Below are 27704 nucleotides of genomic sequence, written 5' to 3' on the forward strand. Positions count from 1 at the left end.
TATTTGTAGAAAAACAAACCATCAACCCAAAAAACAAGATGCAGCCTTTCACTAGGAGTTAAGACTTCTGCAATAAATCCATTAAGCATTAGAGGAAAGGAAGAGCCGGGGTTGTGCGGCTGAGGGCAGAATTCTATTGGCAAGGAGGAAAGAAAGGCGTTGGAGTTTTCTCTCAGACTATCTGATAATGTCATAAGAGGGCTGCAGCAACAACAGATACATAATACATACAACTAACATATATACATGTAGAAGCAAGGTATTTTTTGAGGAAAGACCACGTAAATGGTCTAAATTTGGTCTATAATAATGTCTATAATGTAATAATGGTCTATAATAATATACTAAATATTGACTGAATACTAAATTCATCCAGTACTGGTTTAGTTATATTGGAGATAACATTTCAATTTGGCTTAAAGATAAGTGACATAGAGGTGTTGCTGTCTTTGTTTTTTGTTCAGTGCATCAGTTGAAGGGTTAACAGAAAATGAAGATCATATGGGCTCAAATGCTTTGTAAAATTTTACAGGAGCGTTCTATCTAAAGGGATGCATTTCACCTCTGCATTTCAAAAGGAAACCTCTTGATGTTTTATTGCCATTTAACGTGTATCTGCAGATGAAAAGTGAAGTTACTGCTGTAGAACATTTATCCTTACATTCTCTGGAACGCTTGCGTGTCTGGGCTCCTGAATCTAAACTAATAAATACAGAGATGTTAGAGCAGTTATGTGGGGGTTTTAGGGGCTTATGAAGGGTAATCCAAAAGTTACCTCAATCATAACATCTTCCCTTGGTTTTAGATCTGTTCGCTAGCATGTAACTAACTTTAGCATTTTTAAGTGTTTCTTACTCCTCTGTTAACAGCTAAGAAAAAATATTACTTGGTGAGTGTAGAAAAAGGGTAACGTTTCAGCATAAAGGAAACAGAACATTTTCCAGTAATAAAAGGTAATTCAGAAAATGACAGGTGAAACCACTTTTCTTCATTCTGAATCAAAAATTCTGTTAAGAGCAAACATTAATGTGTGAAAAGGGAGTTAGAAGTAATTTAGGATGGATGCACTGACAGAATGTTGCCTAAAGCAGTGGTTTACAATGCAGCGCTAGTCTGACTAATGAAAGGCTTACTGAGATCAACAGCACATTTTAAGATGCAGTAAGCACATGCATGACAGTTAGAGTGTCAACCCGCAGTAATAGGGTAGTGTCAACCTTTCACAGGCTCCTACGTTCACATTTTTGAGTCCTTTTGCCAATACGTATGAATGACTGCAGAGCTAAACAATTCTAGGCGTAATGTATCGTCGTGGGGGTTTGAGTTAGTATGAATTTGTTTTAAGTTTGGAAGTGGTAAATTTCCACTATAACTGGAAGCGTTTTAAGAACTAGATTCTTAGGCACCACATAGTGTGAAAATGAATTAAAACTTTTTAACAGGAATCTAAACTGTATTTAGTGTTTCCTTGCTGGCTTAGGAAGGTCAAAGTGATGATACTTCTTCAATGCAGTGTTATCCTTTAATATCAGAGTGCGAACTCCAGCACTGTGCAATTAGGTCAGTTAGCTGGTTTTTCCACCCTCTCCCACACAATCCAAGGATTTGCCTCTAAGCAGAAGTAGCTGTGAGATATAGGAGCTCTGAAGCTGTTTGTTTTGAAACCTACAAAGAGCTCCTTGTTTCTTCCTGGTGGTATCAGCAGCCACACAGTAAAGTTTGAGAAGCTGTACAATGTCTAGTAAGTAACAGAAGCAGCTGTGTAGCATCTAGTAAATGTGATGAGCAACTTTCTGGCCAAAATGAAGGTAAAGAAATGACAGCACTGCCTGTTTGTGACAGGAATTTTTATTGTACTTGTTTGTTAATTGAGAAAGGAACATACCAGCTCAATTCAACACAATCAGCATCTTGCTCCTGGCTTTGGATACACTAGCAAATCCAGTGTTTCCAATACTAATTTATTCTTTTTATTTTTCTTACACTGACATCTCAAAACAGAATAAATGTGTGTTCTTCTCTTCATGTTTTAGTAGCCCAACTACTTTGCTTTATTATTTAATCAATGTCATCAAATGTATCCCCCCAAAGAACTGAGGCTCTGGGAATTCATAGCTGTGAGAAAAAAAAATGCACAAAACTAACAAAACTTTCTTTTTATAATTTAACAGTCTAATAAAACAAGACCTAGCAATATATTAAGAAATAAATCCAGTTACAAATGCATGTATACAGAAGGAACTTCTGAGGATGTCAAAACAGAAAATGATCAGCTATTTACAAGATACACAGCAGGATGATAACAGTAGCCAAGACCCACCATTCAGAAACCAAATGTGTTCTCTCCACTGTAGGCAACATACAAGAATCCATCCTCATCCTTTTCTTTCTCATAAAGTTGTCCCATAGTTAAGCTTGAAAGGGAAAAAAAGAGAAATGGTTTGCTCGGCTCATGTAAGTTGTCAGTGTTAACAGAACTTCATATAAACAAGGATTAATAAAAGCTAAAACTTTTAAGTCTGTGTATAGGTTAGAATACAAAAAAACGAGGGTAAATGAAAAGCAGTTGGCTCCTAATTTAGAGAAATGATCCTGGACTCTCTGCAGAGTAAATTTTTTGTATTTCTTCACAAATGCCTTTGTCAGAATGCTTCCTTATTTTGTTGGAAATTAGTCTCTATTTTGAAAACAAAAAGAAACCCTAGCAATTACTTGGCTGGTCAACTGCTCCAACCATCTATTTACAGATAGTTGGAGCAGTAGACATCAGTTGGGTGCACAAATGAAGCCTCCTCAGCTTACCTTTCTCTGACTTCCCAAAACTGAGAAAAGGCTAATGAACTGAAAGATGGAGATGGATGTTGCAGGAAAAACAACAACATCATTCTGCCCAAGAGGAGCTGGGAAGATTTGTAAGCAGTACTTGCAATGGAAGCAAATTGGTGAGTAGTAAATATATTACCAATCCTTGACATCCTTCTCTCCTCATACAGAGGTTTATTACATAAACTGAAGCCTGTGAAACGAGCAGAACCATGAACAGATTGTGGTTTTGTTTATTGGTTAAGAAGTTACCATTTTTACATTAATATTGAATGATCAAAGCCCTGTTTTTCTAGCTGAGATGTTACATCTTATTATGAACATGTGAGAAGAGACAATGGATCTCCCTTTCCTGTGCCCAGCAATTCTGTAATACGGTTTTAAAGATGACATATAGGCATTCTCAGTACTGTTAGAAGAAAACAAGCAGAAAAGGATGGTTCTCATGAATCCCTATTGTGTATTGGGTTACCTGGAGGGACTCTTTCTTTTACAATTAAGTATTAAGAATGATATCACATCTAAGGCATGTAATGACATACTATTTCCTTAAATGCTACTAAAGTATCTAGTGTAGAAAGTTGTAGTTGCTGCTTCTGCTATATTCTGTTATGTAGCAGAAAACAATGAAACATATTCCTATATAAAAGCAATGCAAAAAACTTTTCTATTGCAATTATTTTTTTTTCATAGAAAAAAATCATTAAAAAAAGAACCAGCAGTTTGTAATGTTACAATTTCTTTGTAAACTGACAGCTTATTGGTTTTTTTCAGAATAATTTATGGCATTTGCTATTGAGTATTTAATGTGCAACTTTTTTTGTTATACTGAGAATCATTGTTTTCTTGATATTGATGATGTACGTGTTTTTGCACTCAACCAAATGCAACAACATCGTAACTGCAAAGCTCACCCTTTTGCCGTGGAAGTAAATCATAATATATTTTTCAGTCACCTTTCTTTTCAGCCTAGCTCAAGAAATAAGACGTTTATCAAATTCATGAGGGAAAAAAAACTTTTAGTGAGATTAAGATGTGACAGACATCTCCCAAAATCACCAAATGAGCCTTGAAGAGCGGTGTTACTGACCCTCTAATATGCACAGGCTTGCTGTAATGATTCTGAATACCAAGTGAATAGCCTCTCACCTGGATTGTGGGACTGTCTTGTCTACAAAGAGGAATATTGCCTTCTCAGATGGCAGTTGAATCCTCTTCCTGATGATCCACATGAACTGGGCCACGGTGATGTCAGACGGAACTAAGTACTTCCTCTTGTCAATATCAACAATCTGAGATCCTGAGACCTTCTCCACTATGACCTGTAAAGTGCAGGTGTGAAGGTCAGGCTGTTCAGGATTGGTACGAACAGATGGCTTTGGTAGATTGTATGCTCATACAGGCTTACAGTGGTGAGTAGAGGAGATGAATATATAAGGTTTCCTGATCACAACCAAATCAGAGGTAGAACTGGCTCAGCACTGTAAAACCTGATTTTACAGCTGCACTGAAACCTACGTTTATATACACAATGGCTTGAAACTTCCTATGCCCATGTTTGGCAGTCATGGGGTAAAAAGGTGTATTATGCCTTAAAGACACCTGTGACAGGAAAGTATGCACACCACTTAACCTTTTGTACACTGATGATATGAAATTACTGCAGCGTGGACCCAAAGCTGAAAATGAACCAGCGGTGTACCCTAGACACAAGTAAGGCTAATAGTGTCCTGGACTGCATTAGGCAAAGGACTGGGAGGTGATCCTTCCTCTGTGCTGGCACTGGTGAGGCTACATTTGTATTCTGCTGAACTGACATTTGGAGTATTCCATCATTGCTTCGGAAATCAGAAACTGACTACAGCAAGGAAAGATAGCAAGGTGACCACAAACAAAACCAAACAAAAATAAACCAAACAGAAAGCAACAAGTGCAGGGGAAAGGATAATTAAGTATTGCTAGTGAAAAAGACCCGATGCTCATTGTACTACAAAGACTGATTCTTGAAGGAAAAATTCAGAAGGTCAGGAAATGGGGTTTACAAGAGGTTCCAGGGTCTCCATTCCTTAGCTCTACATTCCAAGTGAAACATTAAGTTTGAAAAATACTTCTGACTGTTAAATTGACACCAACTATTTGGTATCAATGGTATGCAGCTCAATTTGAATCATCAAGCAGAAAACACATACTGGTCCAGACAAAGGATTGCTGCAATTTGAGATTCAATTCCTGTATTTGTCTACACCTTGCTGTCCATCCCTGATACAGCAGTATGTCATTCTGACTCAGTCATTCTGACAGCGAGTTTCTATGTTTCTTTTTCCCCATAGGTTATCCAGGATATTTTTGAAATGGATACATGGATACTGTGAAGATGTACGGTCATTAAGGATGCTGCAGTCTATGCGTGAGGGAATAGTTAGTCAAGAGAGAACAGCATGGATCATATCAGCTCGCCAGATTGCAGCTGGAGAAAATCGTGTGACTTTGTGCAACTGAGCAGCAGAAAAAGTCAATGGGAATGAAGATTCTTCTCTGGGCTGTGCTAATGGAAAAGTTAACCAAAAGGTTAGACGCAGGAGTGGCATTAACTGGCATGTAGTCAGAGGGGATGTGGGAATTTTATACCCAAGCAAGTCATTTGAGAATGTAGACATGTTGCTAGCTGTTACATAAGGATGTGAACTGTGGTCTTTTCAGAGACTGAAACATGGTAAAAGGGATTGCGGAGAGAAGAAGAGAGCTCATTCACTCTTTAGCAGATTGGTAGGTATTAATGCTCCTACAAGAAAGGAGGGGTCACCACTCGCATTGGCTCTTCAAACAGGGTTTGCATGGGGAAACTCACCATGATGACTGGTTATAGGCGTGGAATACATGAGGGATATCATCTAACTAATTTAGCCAGAATGGAAGATGGTCAAGGTTTCAATAGTCTTTATAATCTTTCTAAGGATCAGGCACAATCTTCAAGACAATGAAGGTATTTGCTGGGATATAACTGCCATTAGAAGAAAGCAGGACCATGATATACCATAAAAATCCCTGGAAAGTTTTTAGAAAGCGTTTTTGTCAATATGCACTGGGGCACAGGAGGAAATGTTGGACTAGTTATACGTGTTTGGGACTTCTTTAAAACATCTAAGGACACAAAAAGGAAAATGAATTTTCGTAGTAGGAACTCATCAGAGTGGGCAGGATGGAAGCATTGTATCCACCTTTGCCTGTAAGTACTCTATTGAAGCTGGCTTGGCTACTCACCGGGACACGGTCGGGGTATTTGGCTCGGATTTTTGCCGACTCGACACATCTGTGCTCTGTGAACAAAACTCGTAATTAGTCATTGCATAGTAATTATATTGCTGGTGTCCTAGGCCGAGAGGGCAGCGCCGGCAGGGCCGTGAGCCTGCGGGGATCGCGATCACATTCCCGTCTCCGAGTGGGTCTCTAGATTTTCGGGGAGACCGTCCCCGGGCATCGCACTACCCTTCGGTGAGGGCCGCCAGCGGCTGTCCGCCCACATACAAGACGACTGCCTGGGGAAGCCGACCGCGACAGATGGCGACACGGGAGACGGAGGGCAGCGGGGCCGCTGCCAGGCAGCGCCTGGCCCAGACCCACCCTTACCCAGCGCGTGGTCCTCCTTGAACATCCACTTCATGGTGCAGGCGGGCAGAGAGAGAAGCCAGAGGCGGCGAGGCCCGTGTGCGGGGGCCGGGGCTCGTGCCGGGCCTGTCGCTTCACGGTCCCTGTCACAACAACAGCCGCGGCTCGGCAGGCGGGACTTCCGGCTCGCCTGTTCCCCGGCAACGGCTTGAGCAGCCGTTGCTTCCGGCCGGGGATCACGGGGCGGGGCTGTGGCGTCTTGACACGGAGTCACCTGCCGGCTGTGAAGCCGCCCGCAGGGCTCCCGGGGCACTCGAAGCTGCTCCACAGACTTCATCGCCCCGGCAGGTGTCCCCATCCGTGTGTCCCCATCCCGCTGCCGGGCGCTATCTCGCCCACGGCCCCGGGAGGCAGCGGTGCGCGTTCATTGGCTGATGGGCCCGTCTCCTCGGCGCTGATTGGTGCGGCGTCTCGTCAGTCCGACGCTCCGCCCAGTGCAGGGCTGTAGGCGCGGGCGGGGGCAGCCGGCGCTGAGGGCCGCTCGCCATGGCGGGCGTGGAGCTGTACTCGCATCCCGCGCTGTACACGCGCTACCGGGCTGGGTTCTGCTCCGCCGCTGCACTGGCGCTGTTGCTCATCACGGCGCTCACCTATGTGCCGCCGCTGCTGGTGGCCTACCGGAGCCACGGTGAGCGCCGCTGGACCCCACGCGGCCCGGCCGGGCCTGGCGCAGCCCTGAAATCTCGTGCTGTTTTTGCCCTCAGGTTTCTGGCTGAAGCAGAGCGCGTACCTGGAGCAGCCCACTGTTCGTTTCCGGTACGAGGCTCTCTTCGTCGCCACCATCGGGTCCGGCCCGGGCAGCTTCTTGGCGTGGAGCACATTCCCAGCGTTCAACAGGCTCCAGGAGGACCGGCTACGAGTCCCGCTCCTGTCGGTAGGCCTGCCCGGGGCGGCCCGGCAACACTGGCGAGAAGCGAGGCTGCAGAGTGGGGCCAGTGGACCGGCAGCCGGCTCAGGGCACGAGTGCTGATGGCGCTTTTGAGCCTGTGGCCCGTCAGGCACTGCTGCCTTCAGGTAGCAGCAGCTTTATGTATAACCTTGTGCCTCACATTGGGATTTGCTGGAATTTTAATGAATCCCGTTTCACTCCCTCTCAGTGTTACTGAATCGTAGCATTACTGAGGTTGGAAAAAGCCCGTAAGACCAAGTCCAGTCATTAATCAAACCCTACCAATTTTGCCACTAAACCAAGTCCATAAACACCGCTGGTGGTTTGTGTGAACACGTCGGTTTACTTTAATCAAATTAGTTGTGCCGCTCTACCCTGGCCACATGGCTTGTCATTATATGAAGTCTGCAGGGTACACCTAGATTTGGAAGTAGATATGTGCCTTCAGAAACACATAATCTCTGCCTTGCAGTCACTTTTCTTTCTGGGATTGCACAGTGGCAGTTATTTTTCTGTCTGCCTCTTTATGAGCCCTTCTGTATTTTGCAAGTAGCTGAAGTATTGGACACTCTGGCACACAAGCATAGCAAGCCTTGGCTTACTGCCAGGCATCAGCATACAGAAGCCATTTAAGAGGCATGCTACAATAGCAGGAGGCACAGGCCTGACCACCAGTCATATATTTGCACTGTGTCTTGCACAGAAGATCCAGCACCAAGGCATGCTTTGTGGCGTGCAAGGAAGATGGTTGGAATGGTCTAGGGCAGAAAAGACCTTGAAGTAAACTTTTCCTCCCTGGAGGGGTGTATGAGACCTTGTATAACAGACAACAGTGTTGGCTTTTTGTCTCTAGTCCTCTGTAAATAGTCAAGTAGCTTTTTATTACATTCCTGACTGTGCAGTCCGTTTGCTTCCTTGGTATGTGCATGCTGCAGTTGTAGGGTCCCCTGGGGTTTTACTTTTTTTGTTTTTCTTTCTAACAGAAATTCCTGTCTTTAAAAAAAATTTATTTAGACGAGAGAAGAAGACAAAAATCAAGATGGCAAAATGGATCAGTTGCATTTTAAACTGGAACTTCCATTACAACCAACAGAGCATGTAGTTGGCGTTCAGCTGATTCTACTCTTTTCCTACCAGCTTTATGTGAGCATTTTTAGTTTTGTTTGTTGTGATGTATAGACCTATTGTAAAATTCCAGTAGTGGTTATACAAAACATGAAAAGAAACCTTCCACATTTGAAATTCCTATCCAAAATATGTGTTTTACTGAAAAATACTTAATTTTCTCCCCCTCTGCTGTGTCATTCCTAGTCTAGCTCTCTTGTGTATTTTGATACGCTTTGTTAGGGTTTGGTTTTTTTGGTTTTTGGTTTTTAAGCTCTATATACTCTTGGGCTGTAGTGCACTCACTATACAGGACAGAAATGCACAACAGTGAGTATCAGTGTGGGTGGCACCTGAAAATAACTGAGATTCTTGCAATAGGCAGAAGGATGTGCATTCCTACAGACTGCTGCGTCTTGACATAACCAGTTCATTTTCTGAGGTGGGGAGTCAGGCTGTTGCAGCAGCCTAAAACTCCTTAGATTTTGCTTAACAGTTCGTGAAGCATCGATAATCATCTGCCAGGATCTTTTATATCTTGTAACTGGGAGGAGGAAGTGTTATAGGAAGACAAGACAGTGCAATTCTGCTGCCATTGTACCTCAAATGGCAGTGCAATTAATACCTTAAAGCAAAGAGAAAACCGCCAGCACACAGAGAACCCAGGGATACATCTGAAAGGAGCAGTAATACAGAGCTGCTTGGGTGCAGCCACACAGACAAAAAGTTGTTTTCCTAGGGAGATTAGGCTATTTCTGTAGAGAGTCTTGCTGATTGCAGATTGACAAGCTTAGCAAGCATAGCTATGTGGTGTAGAAAACATTCTTAAGCCTGAGGCCCAGAATAAAGGCCCAACAGTCCTGATTTTGGGCTGAAGTATTTGGTCAGGTATTAGTATCACAGAGTTACCATATTCACAACACTTTTTTTTTATCCCACTGTAAATGTGGAAATTTTCCTTCAGACTGAGTGGTTGATAAGAACTAAGGACCTCCCTTCTTTATTTGGTTCTTGTTGCAGAGTACAAGTCCTTGATTTTGACTGCCGAGTTTTTTTAAAGTGTGTCTCCAATGAATGTGTTTTAGTCATCTTGCTGCTTTTTACATGTTATGGCTAGTCAAAACTTTCGGTCATTGGCCACAGACATTGCACTTCACTGAATCTCAACTTTGTTGACATAATAAAGTTAGTTAGCTATTAGCTACGGTAGTTCGCTTTTTAAAAAAGCAGTATTTTTTATTTGGTGGTCTCTTGTATAGACTAAGGTGATGATCTGAAACTTGGGAGCCCTAGAAAAATCAAATCCATGTAGAAAAATGTGTAGATACCAAGACATAGAAAAGTACGTAGTGTCCCTCCTCCTCCCTGCTAAATTCTCCTTTTTTGTGTTCACTTTTTCAGAGGATGTCAACATTTGTGATGCAGAGCATGGCTTTTCTTCAGTTTTTTTCTCCTGTGCCAGGGTCTCAGCTCTACGTGAATGGAGACTTGAAATTAAACCAGAGGCAATTACTTAACCACTGTGGACTGGATACCAGATACAATGTGAGGAAATGTTTTTCCCTTCCCCATCAATTCAACCCCCCCCCCCCCCCCACCCCAATCTCTTAATCCTCCTAGTATCTTAGGTGACACCCTAATTATTTGTACTATTGCACAGAGTGAACTGTAAGACTTTTGAACTGGTGTTTTCTTGTTAGACTACAAGAAGGAAGAGGTTATTCTGCCAAGATGTTCAGTCTGATGTTTATGTTCATTCCTTGAAAGGCATGGTTACTTTGTGTAAGAAACTCAGTAGAATTACTGTCTTGAAGACTGGATGAATAATAAAGTGTCTCCTTGTTGTAACAGGTGTCCGTGGTCAATGGCACAAGTCCTTTTGCAAGTGACTATGATCTGGCAAATATCATTGCAGCATATTGGGCTAGAAATGGTAAGCCTGAATGTGTAGCTACAGGACAGTAGTAGTTAGCATATTGGCAGCTGTTTTGTGAGGTATATGACTTCTGTATTAATACCTAAAAGCCCTTTAACCTGGACGTTTCCTTTCTCCATTATAGTGACAACAGTCTTTTCAGATCCCAGCCCTGTTTGGATGACTGGAAGAGCAATGGATACACCATTTATCATTAATGCCACTATTCATTACCCAGTGGAAGTTATCTTATATCCTTCAAAAACTGCACAAACTGTGACATAACAGGGTTATATTATTTCAGTCTCCACCACATGCAGGCCAAATGAAAATGTTTTCTCTTAGATGTGTTGCTAAACTTTTTTTTTTTTTGTTAGCTAAGCAAATGTTACAGTTCTGGAGCTGATGAAATACCTATTTGTCCATTCCTTCAGATGGTTGTGCCTTCGTAACCACTTTTTGCCTTTCTTTATTGGTAACCCGTGTTGCTTTTCAGCTTTGCTAAAAAGGCCTTTAAAGCAGTTTGTTAGCTATTGTCATGGAATATTCATAGTACATCTCGCTTTGGTTCTGCAGCACCTGCTGTCCCGATCTGTCACAGATGTCACTCACAAAGCATGATACTGTAGTCTGTGACCTAAAGCAAATGATTGGAAATCTGTATGCAAGATCATCTCACCAAATAATAACTCCTGCAGTGGGAGGCTGTTACATTTGTTCATGTGCAGACAGATCAGAATTTTTATCTTTTGAAAAAGTAATTCTTCATTGATTATGTTCTTTGTTCTTTTTCTGAGACAAGAACAAATCTGCATTTAGAAGAATCTGTATGGAGCACACTTCTTACAAGATTTGTTTACCTGCCTGAATATTAACAATAAGTACTTCCTGATGACTCAGGCACAAAGCAGGTACTTTACCCAGAATTGGTTTAAATGTCTTCTAGGACAGATGTTCTCTCCAGCTTTTGTTACCTACTGTGGTGGAAGGCTTTTAGGTGTTTCTGTGGTTCAGAGGCTTAGCATTTGTGACACAAACTGATGTCTTAACAAGGTTTGTGCCTTTCTGTCTATGAGTTTCCTTGTTTAGATATTGCAATGGTAGCATCAGAAGGTTCTCTATTAACACTCCTTGACTTTGCTTAAATATCAGCCAGGATTTTGGGAAATTATTAAATTTGCCTGGATCCAGTATGTCAGCATCCTCCTTATCTTTCTTTGGGTGTTCGGTAGGATTAAGACATTTTTGTTCCAGAATCAGGTGTTGACTACAATTCCAGTATCACCAGTTCTGCCTGTATCTCCAGTCCTATCCTACAAACAACACCAGTCCTGAAGAGATGCCTGAGAAGACTTTATAGACATGCCATTCAAAAATAGTTCCCTGATTTTATTCTCTATACACTTCTTACTTCAGAAGATCAGAATTTTGTAAGTATATTTCAAGTATGCTCTGTTTGTGCATCCTTTTTAAAATACATGTTCATTCACCTAATTTCTTTAGGAACACTGCTTTGGAGCTGGAAAAGTTTATATTTTTGACAGTAAAAAACAGCCTAGTTATTTTTTTGCAAATGGAGCATGCGTCAAAAACCATTTTTTGAAAACTGAAAATAAAAATATGCTAAAAGTAACAATATTAACTGATTTTACTTCTTGTAAATCAATTCACTGCACTCTTAGAGTTGTCAAGAGTTATTTGTACATGCATTTATGTATGTGCACTATGAAGTGAAAAACTGCAGGGATGAGTTAAGGTCAGAGATGCGCTTCTGTAACTGTGACTATACTTATTCAGCAATTTAATTATTAAATTGGATGATGAATAAATTCAAGGTTGATGTGAGAAATCAGGTTTTGGGTGATAGCGTGTGCAAAATTTGCACAACCATTTACTACCAGTATTATTACTGTAGCACCTGACCATTAATTGTGAATTGTGAATAGTAAAACAGAGAATCCTTTTATCTATTGAAAGAAAACTAGCAAAAAATTCTGCCAGGCAAGCCTCAGAGTTTCAAAGCAAGTGAATAATTACCTTCAGAGCTTAAATTGTTTAGAACAGATAAAGATTATAATCACCTGGTAGACATTGAAAGACTATGTCCCTCATTCTTGATGGTGGTGGTCATAGGGAAGATTATTTTATCTTCTTTTTCTGGGCTTACTTTTTATGCTAGGCAAGCTTACAAGAGAAAACAACAGAATTTCCATTATATTTTCAGTTTTTTTATTAAAGAATTAATTCTAGCAAAGCAGTGTTATGGCAGGACATTTAAATCTAGAATTTAAAACAATTCTAGATGCTAGAATTCTGCAAAAAAATCCAAGTGTCTTTGGTTCTTTTGAACTGTTAAGACACGGTGCAGCTATGAAATATGAAAGAGCAGCTGAGCAGTAGGCCATCTTTTGGCCATCATCCTCTAGAACTGAACATCCTGGCAGCTGGGAGAGCTACTTTTTCCAGAAGTCTCCAGTTTGCTCTTAGATCTTTGAAGTCTCTATGTGGCAGCATAGGGCTACTGATAACTGGCTTCGTATCAACATCTCCAGAGTCAAAGCAACTGTCTACTGCTTTTTTGTGCTTCTAGCCACTGCACAGCATGAACGAAGGGGGCTGTGAGCTTGTTGCCACCATATCTCCTGCTGGTGTACATTTGGTGTGCTCTCCTTTGCAGCAGTAATGGTGCTTGTGTGACTGCATGAGTTAATTCAGTGAAGATGATCTTTACCAAATATATAATCACTTTTTCAGACAAGTCAGTTCCCTGACTGAACTTGGTATGTATCTGCACAAGCATTAAGGTGGACATGAGCAAAGGCTAGAAATCTCTGGAGAGACCACAGGACCGCAATTTAAGGGTTTGAATGTACTACTCCCACAAAAATGGAATGCATAAGAATCTTCCTCCAAGCTGAACAGAAGTCTGTTTCAGTAGCAACAGAAACACAGAAGAGACTAATGCTCGAAAGCCACAGTACCGGGAGACTCCATTAATCCCTCTCCCTTTTTTCTCCTGTTGTAGCCTTTCACATTAAGTTAGAACAAGTGATGCTGCTGACAGCAACACTTCAGTGAATGCATGTGAAATAAGAAATGGAGATCAGGCCTAGTTCCAGAAATACAGAGAAAAATATCCTTAAGTTTCTCTTTTCCTTTAGATGGCAAAAACTGGAAAAAATCCTGTTCAGTAATGTAAGCAAAGAACTATATACATTAAAAGGAGGCAATCAAAAGAGTTTGTTACTTGCAGGTGGCATGTAATTGTTTAATATGACCTGAAGCCACCCCTCCATTTCTTGTCAAAGAGGTCTTTCATGACTGGACTAATAACTGAATGCAGGGTAAAAGGAGCTGTAAAGGCAGATGTTACCACAGCGGGGAAGAAAAACCCTGTGATACATCTGCTGTGGTCACTTCCTAGATGATTTTTATACTGACTGTAGTTCTTGGTTCACAGTTCTGACTCCTTTCTTGAGCTTGAAGAGACATTCTGCTTTTTTAAGTAACCAAGCAATAGAAAAAAAGCAAGATTTTATAGCTTAAGCAACAAACTGAACTACACGGGAAAAATATATACCTGAGGATCCACTGCAACCAGCATTAGAAGAGGTTTAGGAAGGAAGAGCCTTTCTCAGAAAGCTATCTGCAAGGACTCTTCCTTTGGCTTGCTAAGCAACACAAAAAGTCAAAACCACCACCATGCACCACAGTTGTACTGCACAGATCTCTGTAGACATATGACAGAGCAATCTAAATGCTCGTCATTGAGAAAGGACATGGTGGCTCGAGGACATGGTGGCTCGCTAGGATTAATCAAGGTTTTAAGTTAAAAGTCCTACGCATTAACTGACGTGGGAACACGGCTCTTACATGGCCGTGTAAGAGCCATGCTTCGGGAGTGTTTTAAGAGGTAGAACTAGGAGAAAAGAAACCACCTCGCTGCTTTTTAACTCACCAAGCAGCCCGTTTTGTAGGGGGTATTATCTTCTCGCTCTACTCGCACGAGGCGAGCGGGACGCGGCCGCGCCGAGCTCCGTTCGCCTTGGGGTGCCGAGCCGCGATGGAGGGAGGGGGCGGGGGCCGGGAGGAGGGGGCTGCTGCCGCGGGAAGGCCCGAGGCACGCGGGACCCCGCGGAGGAGAGGCGGCGGGGCGCTGGCTGCTGCGGCGCCCGGAGCCGGTTTCGGCGAGCCAGGCGGGACCCCGTGGGGCGGGCGGCCTGCCCCGCCGCGCCGGTCCCACTCGTGCTGGGCGGGACAGGCCAGCGGACCGCCCCTGCCGGGCTGCGCCTTTGCCCGGGGATGCTCCGGGGGCGGGCGGGTCGGCTCCTCGGGCTCCTCCCGCTGCCCCGGCGCCTCGGCCACGTATGAAAGCGGTTCATTGTCTCTGTCGGCAGCTCGGAGCCGCGGCGGTGGCGGGAGGCGGCGACAAGGTACGGACAGGCTGATGCGGGTGGGGGTGCGGTTATGCCACGGGATTGGAAGGCCCGGTCGGACCTTTTCTTTCCGGTCTCAAACAACGGTACTTTAAAGGAGATGTTTTTGAGCGGGTTACACACGCCCCTGCCTGTGGCGGCGGACTAGCGGTAATACTAGTTACGGGGGAGCCGCTGTCGCACCGATAGAGGTAAAGCTGTCGAAAATCAGCCTGGTTATTTTAGGTGATTTTTTTTCCTGTACCCATTCAAATACCAATCTGCATATTGTTGATACAATAAGCTTCTGCCTTATGAAGATGTGAGATTTCTAGCTGCATAAGAATACTGGAAAGTGATGTTTTGTCAGTGGGGTGATTTACTGCAAGAATTACTAGTAATATTGTTGTGTGTTATTCTTTGACCAGCTTTGTCGTGTTCCAGCATTTTACTTTTTTGAGTAGCAAACTATGTTTCTAACGTTAGCTCACAGAACCTTTTTTGGCGGTAATTGCATTGGTGCAATGTCTGATAGGTGAAGAACGCAGTGAGTAAATTTGATGAGGAGAAGTAGACCTTCAGGTGATCTTTGCTCTATTTATCATGCCATGAACAAATGTTTTCCTCTTAATTCTATAAAATGCATGATGACATTCACTGTTATCATTCTTTTTACAGTCAGTATTGCTGCATTTGGTGAATTTTAGGTACATAAGAGATAATTACATTCATCTCGTATGATTGCTCTGAAAGGTCAGCATACAGGACAGTCATTTTTGGGTAACAAAAGGTTGTGCACATAATCCCGCATTAGGTATTCATTTTTCAGTGGAAGAAATCAATCTGGGAAATCAACAGAATCACGGCATATTCTGAGCTGGAAGGGACCACAACTGAGTACATTAATCTGTAAGTTCTTTGACTTTAAAAATGCTGCACAGACTGTTTAAAATGAAAGTATGCTGGAAATTTTCTCAGACAGAAAATGGCCAGGGAAGACCACTGACAAAGACAGCTAAGATTCAGTTGCTCAGAAGTCATTGTAGGGGAGCAGGTATTTGTAATTCTTCACTGAAATGTTTTTGCTTTAATCCAGCCTGGTTTTTCAGTCTTCCCACAACAGACCCAGAACTGTTTGTTCTAAGGGAGTGTTTCATCCCAGCCTATTGTCCAAAGCTCAAAGACAGAGCATGTTTTTGACAGCTCTAATATGAGGCACTTTCTGTCTTTCTACAGTCTTTTTAATATCCCAGAAAAAAAATTTGCAGTTTAATAGGAGGGTCTTTTTTAGCTAGAAAGTTAGTTTTTGCTACTTGATTAAGTCTCTTCAGGTTGAATTCTGTGCTGAAAGAAGTTACTAAGAAACTCTACTCCTTTCAGAGCTGACCTGAAAAGATCTGATTACTTAATTCCAACATTATATGTCTTACGTGACAAACGAATAAAAGTCCCTGGAAGCACGAGCTAAATGATCATCATTTCTTTCTTTCTTTTCTGCCTTTCTGGGTCTGAAAAGTGCTCATCTTAGAAATGAGATCTTTTTTGGATCAGTACTACCACTGACTGTATTTTTACCCTGCTTAGTAAAACTGGATAGCTTTCTGTAATGTATCTAGTTTCTTGGCAAGCAGATACTAGTGGCCCTGCAGCTCAGCAGTCTATCAAAGACAGTTTAAGTGATGAAGAAAACGATTGCTCTATTGGCCAGTTTGTATAATTAATTTTCTTTGAACAATATGTAAGAATAGTTGTTGTGGAATTGTCCCAGGGCTCATCTAGTGTAGAATCTTGTTTCCATTAGTAGCTGTTAGCAGGGAAGCCCAGGAGCAGAGCTTGATTCAGGACTGGCAACTAAACCATAGAAGCTAATGCTTTTCAGACCACATTTTGAAAATTTGCATTGCCCTGTGAAGAGATGATTGTGCCTCAAGAATTTGAGAGACTTCTGATGATTCTCTTTACCAGAGCTCTCCTTGAAGAAATAGTATCACCAAAGAAGTACTACTACTATCACAGAAAAGGAATAACAGTGTAACTGTTAGTAAAATAACTTACATTAAGGAGTATTCATTACTTACAGAAACACGTATTGTGATGCTTCTGAGTGTTGCCATACTTCATGTGTCTCAGCTGAGAGATGTGAGAGGCGTCAGAGTGCTGTCTGCTGCAACTTGAGGCCCGTTGCAGCCTGTTTTTCTGCTTGTTGTAGCTCCCTTGCCACTTGGGGTCAGTCTGATTTTGTCTCTGAGATGGCAGCTGAAGTGGCGGTAACGCCAAAACATCTGGCCCCTCTGTTGGTTCTCCTTTCTCCCCCCCATGTTTGCAGTTGGCAGGCATGCTATAGTCAGGCAGGTGCACTACGAGGAAGCACTTATGTGGAACAGAGCAGGATAAAAGGAGGTGTAACAAACCCCAATTTTGCTTTCTGGAGAGGAGCTTGGTGTGAGCAGGTAGTGCCACTGAGCTGTTGGTGGAGGAGGAGGGCACTAGCAGAAAGAGGCAATGCAAAGCAAGTCACAGGCTAGTGTTTCAGCATGCAGCTTCAGTGTGCAGTTTTGGCATATTGCCTTTCTGTGCTGAAAGAGCAAGCTTGCCTAACAGCACCATCTGGCGAGTCCTGCAATGGAATAGGTAGAGGATCAGAAGTAGTCTGTATTGCGACGTCCCGTTCCTCGCATTTGGAATTGTAGAATCATTTACATTGGAAAAGACCTTTAAGATCATGAAGTCCAACTGTTAATCCAACAATGCCAAGTCCACAACTAAGGCAATGATATAATGTAATCTATTCAGTAGATTTATAAATGTGTGTATACATATATGGATCTTCAGCAACTCTATGAGAAGGTTATTCTATGGGCTTTTCAACAGCTGCTTTCTGCCTCAGCTAAAGTTCATCAAAAATCACAGAAGACCTTGTTGGGTTAAAAAAATTGTACTTTAGGGGAATGTGAGTTTAACCTGGGCTAAAATCACCTTAACTGCAGAATGCAATTGGAAATGGTAAGTGGTTGTTTACATGAAAATAGAATTACACATGCCCAACAAGAAAAGTGCAGAAATAAAGGGCACTGTTCACAGAAAAAGTGGTATATTCGGCCTTATGCACTGGAAGCCACACAAGAGAATACTTTACAGATGCTGTATTGTCCTGCGTAATTATGCTTTTTATTTGATGGTGTCTACATGTGTGTATATTCCTTAGAAACACTCCAACTTTTCTAAAAGGAAAGAAAATTAATCTTAAATATAGAAAACTGATATCTACTTAGTGTTTTACTTTTTCTTGCAGTTTCTATCATAATGAAGTGTAGGGAAATACCTCAGCTGTAGTCATTTGATGTTATTTGTAGTGTTTGAGTCTTGTTAGTCCAGACATATTGTGGACTAATACTCACGTTATCTGCTTTTTCATTGGCACAGTGTTGTCTGCAACACTACTTGTGTGGGAACCTGGAGCAAGGAGAGGTCTGAGAAAGTCAAGGCAAAAGTGAATGTAAAAAACAGCTTTTGGCTTTTATTCCTCAGTCTCCCACACTCTGCTAATAACATGTAAAGAGCAGTTAGTGTTGCAGCTCTGCAGCATGATTAGAGTGGAGCAACAGTTCTGCATAGCTAGAGTAGAAACACATTCTTTAAAAAGCACAATTGAGTTTCTGAAAGCTACATAATAAGTGAGACTGCAATGAGCTGCAGAATGCAGTCTTAGTGCAGATAATGACTCACGTTTTGCACTCAAGAAAAAGATCTGAGATAGTTGTGTCTGGCTGACTTTCAGGCATAGAGCCTGTTTCAAGAAAAATCTTTCAATTAGCAAATGCAACTTCAGCTTTGACTTCAGCTTAGATTCTTTCATCCCCTCTGTTTGGTGAAGTGTCAGTGCAGGCTGCTGGATTGCTGGTGATCCTCACAGCACAGAGAAACTTGTAGATGCTTCTGGAGATGTAATATGCAAAAAAAAGATGTAATATGTTCAGTATTAGAACAAGGCAGATTTTATCTATGAAGAATGGCCGGCCAAGCTGAACTAAACTAAGGATTTATCTATCTGCTCTTGTGCCTGAGAGTAGCAAGCAGCGGACTGCTAAGGAGAAAGTAATACATTAAGCCTTGTTTCTTGCAGCATGTCACTGCAATACAGTATACCATGGGCTATCCATGGCTTAGGGAATTGCTAAGCCATGGGCTGTAGCCTCATTTTTGCCTTTAACAGTCCTTGGAAGGCTTTTCTTCCCTTACTTACTTTAAATCAATGTGATTATTTGTTGAACTCCTGTATACTTTTGCTGCTACAGAATTTTGAAGCAGAGTTTCACATTTTTAATATGCAGTGTACATAAAGGTTTTGTAATGGGTGATCATTTAATTCAATTCAATTTATTATGTCAAATGAATATGTATCTTTGTTTACTAGTCTGCATGATTTTATTTCAAGTGTTCAGAGTGTTGAAAAATGTGTCTTTCACTGTAACAAGAAAAACATTGTAATTGCAAATGCGACTAGATAACAAATAGGTATATGTAGAACTTCTGAGATGATCTGCATACATGAGGAGTACTTTCCTTTACCTTGCCTGCTAGCATTTACTGCCTGCTTGCAAGTGGAATCTGCATGAGTGAGAGTACAAAAGGGTAGGTGCCAAAAATCTCTAGTAAAAAGCTGGGGGGAGGAGTGCATGTGTCTTGAACTTTGACTGCAAAGTAAAGCAGAAATCCACTTGGGCTTGACATGCCTAAGATTTTCTAGGAGTTATATGCAGACAAATCTAACTTGAATGCAAACTCAGGGTATTCTGTCTTGGGGTGTATGCACTCCAGACCAAAGATACGTGTCAGCAGCTTTTAAATTTTGTCACCTGTGGCCAGGTGTGGCTTCAGGTTGTGAGTTTTCATCCATCTTCTGCCTTCTGCAGTTTGGAAAATAGAGGGTTGTGGACAAACACCAATTGGTATAGCAGCCTATGGCCACTGTAGGGTACAGCACTCACATTAGATAAGATGATTTTAATTTCAGCACCCACAGCTACCAATGTTCGCATCCACTCCTTTTAGGGGATAGAAATCCTTGTAATGTTAAATTGAAATAGAAATACAGTTGAGCAAGTCAGAAACTTTTTTTTTCTTCTTTTTTTTTAGCACAGTGTTTACCAGTGTTCAATTTGAGGGCCTTGCGTATTTTGTAGTTCTGTTTTGATTTTTTTTTAATCCAAGGGTTGAGCTGCATCAACCCAAGGTTTTCTTCAACATTGAACATTTACTTAGTTCCTTATTTCTGCAGTGATCTTAGTGTCACACATTACTTCTTTTTTTTCCCCCAACAGCTGTCACCTGCAGTGATCATCCCCAAGTGCAGCTGATTAAAGAAGCAGTTAATGCCACATACATACATACACATTTGAAGAAAGGTTTTACTAATGCAAGAGTTTGTATTGTCTAAGCTGTATTGTTATTGTGCCACAGGAGCAATGGTTCACCAGTATTTCCCTTCTCTTTTTCAGTTTTTTTCATTACCCTTCCTCGGTGAGAATGGCAAGGATTCGGATTCCTAGCACAATTGTTATAATTTTTGTTACAGTTCAGACTGGATTCTTACTCTTCATGTATGCCCGGTACAGTAGCTTCATGCCTCAGTCTGAGGAGAAACCATCACAAGTCCACATACTTATTCTCTCCTCTTGGCGGTCAGGATCTTCTTTTGTTGGTCAACTTTTCAGCCAGCACCCCAGTGTCTTCTACTTGATGGAGCCTGCATGGCACGTGTGGGTTACAATGTACCAGAACAGTGCCAAAGTCTTACACATGGCAGTGCGGGACTTAGTCAGGTCGGTCTTTCTGTGTGACATGTCTGTGTTTGATGCTTACATGCCTTGGAAAAGAAACTTATCCGATCTTTTCCAGTGGGCAGCAAGTCGGGCTCTGTGTTCAGCTCCTGCTTGTGACTCTTTTCAACGTACCGACATAACCAGTGAACTGGCATGCAAGACTCTTTGTGGACGGTATCCATTCAGCAAGGTGGAAGAAGCCTGTAAAACTTACAGCCATGTTGTCATCAAGGAAGTTAGATTCTTTGACTTGAAGGTCCTATACCCCCTCCTCACTGATCCGTCCCTGAATCTCAAAATTATTCACCTGGTCCGTGACCCCAGGGCAGTCGTCAAGTCACGGGAACAATCGGTGAAAGCATTAGCCCGTGACAATGGAATTGTCTTGAGTACCAATGGCACTAAAGTGGAAGATAGCAAATACAAAGTAATGCAAGAGGTTTGTAGAAGTCATGTTCAGATTTATGAAACAGCTACTCTAAAACCACCTAATTTCCTGAAAGATCGCTATTTAATGGTCCGTTTTGAAGATCTGGTAAGAGATCCATTATCAGAAATCTCAGAAATGTATAAATTTGCAGATCTTAGTTTGACTCCCAGGCTCAAAAGCTGGGTTTATAATATCACTCATGGACAGGGACCGGGGAAAAAAAAAGAAGCCTTCAAAATAACATCCCGAGATGCAGTTAGTGTTTCACAGGCCTGGAGAAATATTCTTTCCTTTCAGAAAGTTAAGAAAATACAGGAAGTTTGCAAAGGTGCTATAAACATTCTTGGTTATCAGCTAGTGGATTCAGAAAAAGAACAAAGAGATCTGACATTGGATTTGGTGTTGCCAAGACGACAAAATCAATTCAGTTGGTCATCATTTAATCCAAAGCACTGAGACATTTTTGAGAGATCTGGGGAGTTGGGGCAGGGTAGTTGTTTGAATATTTCTATACTGCACAGTATATAGTAATTGGAAAATCCTTGGCTGTGACTTTATCTTTTCGTCTACTCCTTTTCTGTTAATGTAAGAAGTTTTTTTTTCCCCTGAGTTTTTTACATATTAAAAAAAAAAGAGCAAGATACTTGTCAGCCTGTTACTGTGCTGCTCACATTATTATTTTAGGAATATAATTTAAGCACTTTCTATTAAAAGATGGATTCTCGAAGATGTCTGTTTATTGATAATACTTCACTTCTTTTTTTTTTCATGCTTTAAGTTTTTAAGAATCATAATTCTTTATTTGTATATATGGAACAAAGTAAATAGTAAATTCCTTCACTTGACTTTCTTCTTTAAAGTTGTTTTTCAGTTGTATATTTTTTTTCAGACTTCTGTTGATATTTTAAATCTTAACATACAAGTTTTCCAAAAGGTGGGGCAACTGCAGCAGCTGTGTTGTAAAAGGCTTAAATGGAAACTTCATTTATTGATAGATTTCATAGTGGTTTATTTGGAATAGCAATATTTACAATCAGATACTTGAATGTGATGTTTGCTTGGATTGCAAGAACCAAAGGATATGAAGAAACTTTCAGTGGAATCATAGTGGAAATAGCGTTTTAATGCTGTCCCTGTTGTGTTCTAATACTGTGACAAAGAATAAGTGCACGCTTGCTCTTGCCACCGCACTCCATACTGTTATCCTCTCTCTGTACAACTATAAGCAATTTGTGAAGATCACTGAGAAGTTTAGTAAGCCTTGAAAATTTGCGTATCGATTATATTGCTGCATGGAAGTGATCCGTTCAACTTTGATAGCACAGACAGATGCTCGTGTACGGTTCATATTCGGTGCCGCGCCCGAGAAACTCCTGGGGCAGCGGTGATGCTCCAGCACCGCGCGGGCGCAGACGCTCGGAATGAGCGCGGGTGGGGGCCGTGGGAGGCTGTCCCCAGACCCGCCGCTGAGCATGCAGCGCGTACTTGGCGGTTTTGAGACGTCGCCGGTGCCAGCTGCTGACCAGAGCTCCAGGTAAGAAACCCGTAGTGGCGCTTTCCGTGGCTGCGCTCTGCCTCACGCTGGTACTGCTACTTGAAGGTGAATGGTGAACGGGCGACCGCGTGGCGAGTCCAGGGGAAGACCCGAGGAGGGCGACGGTGCCTGCGGGGCCCGCGGCACAAGCAGCGAGTGGCGGGGACTGCCTGCGGATGGAGCGGCGCGGGCGGCAGTGCCGAGCGGGAGCGGGCAGCGGGGGTTGCCGAGGACGGCGCCGGGCGGGAGCGGGTGGCACGGTCTGTCCGGAGCCGCGCGGAGCTACGGTGGCGCCGCGGCGTGGTGCAATCGCCTCTCGGCGGGGGAACTGAGCGGGCAAGGGGGCGCCTCACCGCACGTCGGGAGCTGCGGTCCCGGGGACGGAACTTGCTATAGTCCGTGTTGGTTCCCGGGGCATGCTGGGTGTTGTGGTTTTCCATCACTCGGCTGCCGGGCAACCCTCATCACAACCAACACGATGTTTTCCAGCTCCTCAGTTTCTCAGGTTGCCTTTACCACTGTGGACTCCGCTCACCTAGCTCTTCTGTTTTAGGGAGTGCCACATATAGCATTCTGGATTCTTAATCCAAACCATGTCTTGCCCTTTGAAAATTAATGCAGCTGTTAGATGCTTATGAGGTATTCTTGTTCCTTAATAGGGTTAATATATAGCTTATTGAATGGAGAAATTAATTTGCAGTTGTAGCATCCTCCATGAAGTCTGTATCAGTAGATTTATTCTAAGTATAGCACATTTAGGATGCTTCCATTTTGACCCAGTGAAAACACCTTCCACAGCATGAGAAGATGTAACAGTGGTTTTAAATGGCAAAATGGGGGAGTAAATGATAGTAGAAAACGTTTATTTCCTCTTTTTTTTTTTTTTAATTTGTTGGTTTGCATCACTAATCCCAATTATGCAGGACAATTTCAGTCCTAAACTCCTCTAACTGCACTACTTTAAAAGTTGCATGTACTCTGATCTAATCTCCCTCAGTCCTTTGTGCTGTTAATTTAGATTTTTTTTTTATTTGGAACAGCTAAACATAAATTTGCTAGAACAAAACTGTATACTTTGAAATAAAATTATTTCAGGTGTGAGCTGTGAGGATGATGAGGGCTGCAATAATATTTTTACAGGTAATTTTTCAGCTTCAGTCAAAAAAGTATCCCGTATGTCAGGAAGGTGATCATACCACTACCCTGAATCCATGTCAACATTATGTACATTGTTATCCCTGGATAACAACTGGACAAGAAGAATGTCCCAGCTGCAAGAAAAAAAAAAGTCTGTAGTAACATGCGGGCATAGTCCTCATACGATGTTCATTAATATAATTCATAAATAATTCTATGGTTTTGTATAAGAATTATACCACTCGCTATGAAACAATTTAATAGTGACTGATTTCCATTTTGATGTGAGAAACTCAATTGCTCTAAGATACAGAATAAGGCTTGCTTACCTTAATCAGCTTCAATCATTTGATGAAGTTTTATGGTCTTGAGGCTCTTTCATCCTCCCTCAATCCCATCCAGCTTTTCCGAGTTCTACTTACATTCTTAGTACACAAGCTACTTCGTTTCATTTGCACTGAAATCACTTTGTATGTCTCATCACAGTGTCTGAATGAAGTTCATACCACCTGTTATTTTCCTTAACGGAAGCTGGATGCATAGATAAAGTAACTACACACTCAACAGTACAAATACTTCCTTTGCAGATGTTTTCAGAGCCAAAGCAGATTGATTTGGTGCTGGTGCACTGAAACAGAATTAGGACCTCAGAAAGCATTTATTTGTCCTTAAGTTGAAAAGTAGTGTTTCTGGGCAGCACTTGTTCCCTTGCATCTGCAGTTCATTGTGGAAAAGATTTCTTTTAGTGAGCAAACATTGTTGTGGCTGGTGCAGTGAAAAGCGGAAGAGTTCTTGGTAAGATCATCTTGGTGGGAACGTGAGTGCCAGCCAAAACCTCTCTGTGTTCCGGTGCCACGCCGCTGCGGGAGGAAGGAGCATGAGGTGCAAAGCCCTTAGCGGAGCAGTGGGAAATGGGAGGTAAGGAAGAGTCGGGCTAAAGACAGATTTAAACTGGGCTGGGTGTTAGGGTTAGGGTTAGGAAGAGACATTTGTCATCCAGACATTTGTCATCCAAAACAAAGACCTGTAAAATCCTAGGTCTGCCTTGTGTTTAATGTGTTTTTACTTTATATTTATGTCACCACATAAAGCAAGGAAAGGAGAAATGTGACTGGTTCCCACTATTGCTGTGTGAAGGTTTTTTTTTTAAAAGCTGGTGTACTTATATTCTCTTTTTCCACACCAAGCTTGACTTTTCTCCTCCTTTTTCGAGGTCTGCTGCATTGGGTGTCCCAAGGAGGGCGGGGTTCCTCAGCAGGGCTCTTAGGAGGTGGCGCTGATTCTGCTTTTTCTGAAGGTGTATCAAAGTGTGCTACGAGAATGACAGTTTTCTCCACTGGAAAGCTTTCCCTCAATGCCATCAGCGCACGTACGTGTCTGAATTGTGGAAGCAGACGGACTAAGAAAAGCCAATACCCGGAGCAGATTTCTGTTTGCTCAGTTTCTGTGAGAAGTGGGCTGTGCGCTGGACAGGGAGAGGCGCTGTTGGAGAGTGGTAACAGCGCCAGGTGTGAGTGTGAGGATGATGGAGGCTCAGAGCAGCCCCAGGTGTGAACTGTGAGGATGATGGGGGCTCGGAGCAGTCAAGAAACTGCTGTAATATTTGAGTAAAATGCCATCTTTAGTGGCTGCTGAATCATAGAGTGAAAAGGTAGACATCCCTGTTTTAGCCTTTACCACAACCATTGTATCATGTGTTAATCCATGGCTTATTCCTCATGTGAAGTTGTCTGGCTGCAGGCAGTGCATTACTCCAAAGGTGCTGCTGTGCTGATGCTCTGTATGTTCACAGTCATGGGCAAAGCCGAAGGCTCTGTGACTAGGGAAGAATGGCATGGACATGTTACTGCTCTCTCTGTTGCACCACAATTTTGATGGCTGGGTTTGGCTGCTAAATTGATGGAGCTCCTGGAAGAAATTTCAGAAAAGTGAGTAGTATGGCTATCTTTAAATTTATCTTTTACAGTAACATTTAAAAGTAGCATTTCTACAGAAAGCTGTCTCTTTTTTATGTGGCAGAATTTTGCTTTATGTGGTGTTCTGATTTTCTGAAATTCCTCACAGCTGGAGAAAAAGAGTTATGAAAGTTGCTTAGCAGTTTAAAATCTCAGGGTTTCTCTGAAAGCTGACTTGCCAGAGGGAGGAGGAAATAGCCTGAATTCCAGTACAGATAGTGTATAAAAGAACATTCCTTGACAGAAAAAGAGCTTTGTGAAACATCAGCACTGTTTCCTGTAGGGCCTCCAACATACTTGTTCAGTAACTGTGGGCTTTGTGCAATGCCTTCAGGCACAGTCCTGAACAAATTTTGTACTGCAGAGAGTATCTTAGTTTACTTGCCATCCCCTGCTTGGTTACTTGTACCTGAGAAAATTTAATTTAGTGTCAGATGAACCCACTGGGAAATGTCCTTAACTGATTCTAGTAGGGCAACCCCACTACGGTTGGTAAGATTGGAAAGTAGTATGAAAAATTTGCCTTGTGGAATTAAGGGTCTATCATCTCCTGTTAGGCAACTGAATTTTGTGACTGATTCCACTTCTCCTAATACAAGCAATCTAAAATGTGGATACTTTTAAAATTGGATTTAGGCCTGTGGGGGCATGTAACTCGTCTTGTTCTTTCTGATCAAATTTCTGAACCCACTGACTGGTGAAAAATGGCCATGCGATAAAAATAAAATTAAACGTCTATGATTGAATTTTCCCTTAGTAAATGAGAGTATCTGTTATTACATTGGGAAAGATGTTTAATTAGTATACTACATTGGACTTGCTTGTGTTTCATTACAATTTATGGGTTGTTATTTAGAAATACATTTACCTACTATTCCTTAATGTGGTTTTGTTTTTTTGTTTCTTTTCCTCCCCTGCTAAAGAAAGGGTGGATTTTTTGTCGATCTCTTTGTGAGAGTATCAAATCAGGTTGCTGTAAATATGTATAAGCAACTAGGCTACAGTGTGTACCAGACAGTCTTAGAGTACTACTCAGCTAGCAATGGGGAGCCAGATGAAGATGCTTATGCTAAGTTCTTGTTTGGTCTCGAATGGAACTAGTCTCATGTTGAAGGCTGCTGGGATTGTTTGTAAGACTGTTACTATTTTTTAATATGAAACACATAAAAAAGCATGAAACAATTTGAAAGTATATGAATCGATAATTATATGAATTATATGAAACCATTTCAGATAGTTGCTGATTAATGGGATTTTTGTATTTTTGTAACTTTTCCTAATTAGGATTATATCAGTTACAAAACTTAATCTTGCCACTTACACATTTTGTAACATCTCTGGCAAAATCGACCACAGAACAAGAATAATGAGAAGGAATGTCAGTGCTTTCTTCCTTTCATCCCATAACAGGGACTTGAAACTTTGTTTTTCTCAGATGTCTATAAGACCCAGTCAGTTTTAGCTCTGTAAAGAAGCTACAGACCAACTCAAGCTGGTGATTGTGGTGGTGTTTGAGGGTCTTGCAGTTACCCCGATTAATAGGTAGAGATGATGTTTGGAGGCCACAGTGTTACAGGTAGGGGTTAAACAGTTTTTTAGGGTCTTTCAGGTGATTTTTCAGGGATTTTTAGGGATATTTCAGGGTTTTTTTTGCAGGAGTTTTTTAGGAATTCTCTGGAAATGTTTAGGATACCTTTAGGGCTTTTTCAATAATTTTTAGGGTGTTTTAATGACTGTTTTACCCGGGCGCCCCAGCCACCCAAGGCACCCCATGCCAGCGCCGCGGCGCTCCAGCCCAGGCTCCCGTCAGCGCCGCCCGTGGTCGCTTCCCCTCTCCTGCCGCCGCCGCTGCATGGCGGGCCGAGCCGCGCCTTCCCCACCGCACCCTCCCGCTTCAGAGCTGCTGGATGGCGTGGCTCCGCCGCCTCCTGCAACCAGGGACGTCCCGGCGTTCCCTTCCACGGCCGCAGCCCTAGCCCCGTTCCCGTTCCTGCAGCTCCGCCGCCTCCCGCAC

The 27704-nt window shown here is 42.3% G+C and overlaps 3 protein-coding genes across 6 annotated transcripts; 2 read left to right on the forward strand and 1 right to left on the reverse strand.

Moving 5' to 3' along the window:
* Positions 1-1832: 1832 nt before the first annotated feature.
* Positions 1833-6636, reverse strand: GABARAPL2 (GABA type A receptor associated protein like 2). The gene is made up of 4 exons (XM_036390616.2): positions 6451-6636; positions 6085-6140; positions 3973-4145; positions 1833-2414 (listed from the first exon to the last, which is right to left on the reverse strand). Exons 1-4 carry the CDS (start codon positions 6482-6484, stop codon positions 2324-2326), a joined length of 354 nt encoding a protein of 117 aa, XP_036246509.2. The 5' UTR covers positions 6485-6636; the 3' UTR covers positions 1833-2323.
* Positions 6637-6931: 295 nt separating this feature from the next.
* On the forward strand, positions 6932-12035 carry TMEM231 (transmembrane protein 231). Of its 3 annotated transcripts, XM_036390614.2 has the most exons (7): positions 6938-7117; positions 7194-7363; positions 8393-8521; positions 9884-10027; positions 10334-10415; positions 10543-10648; positions 11543-12035. In XM_036390614.2, the coding sequence occupies exons 1-7, from the start codon at positions 6976-6978 to the stop codon at positions 11730-11732; spliced, it is 963 nt and encodes a 320-aa protein (XP_036246507.1). In that variant the 5' UTR covers positions 6938-6975; the 3' UTR covers positions 11733-12035. The 3 variants fall into 3 exon arrangements, with proteins under 3 accessions (XP_054372142.1, XP_054372141.1, XP_036246507.1); XM_054516166.1 differs by having other exon boundaries at positions 6933-7503; XM_054516167.1 differs by having other exon boundaries at positions 6932-7503; positions 10543-11590.
* Positions 12036-14665: 2630 nt separating this feature from the next.
* LOC118691433 (carbohydrate sulfotransferase 5-like) lies at positions 14666-21909 on the forward strand. Of its 2 annotated transcripts, none has more exons than XM_036390611.1 (2): positions 14666-14830; positions 20311-21909. In XM_036390611.1, the coding sequence occupies exon 2, from the start codon at positions 20339-20341 to the stop codon at positions 21518-21520; it is 1182 nt and encodes a 393-aa protein (XP_036246504.1). In that variant the 5' UTR covers positions 14666-14830; positions 20311-20338; the 3' UTR covers positions 21521-21909. The 2 variants fall into 2 exon arrangements, with proteins under 2 accessions (XP_036246504.1, XP_036246505.1); XM_036390612.1 differs by lacking the exon at positions 14666-14830 and adding an exon at positions 14907-15024.
* Positions 21910-27704: the final 5795 nt, after the last annotated feature.

Source organism: Molothrus ater, chromosome 12 (assembly GCF_012460135.2).
Source record: "Molothrus ater isolate BHLD 08-10-18 breed brown headed cowbird chromosome 12, BPBGC_Mater_1.1, whole genome shotgun sequence".
NCBI classification, from domain to species: domain Eukaryota; kingdom Metazoa; phylum Chordata; class Aves; order Passeriformes; family Icteridae; genus Molothrus; species Molothrus ater.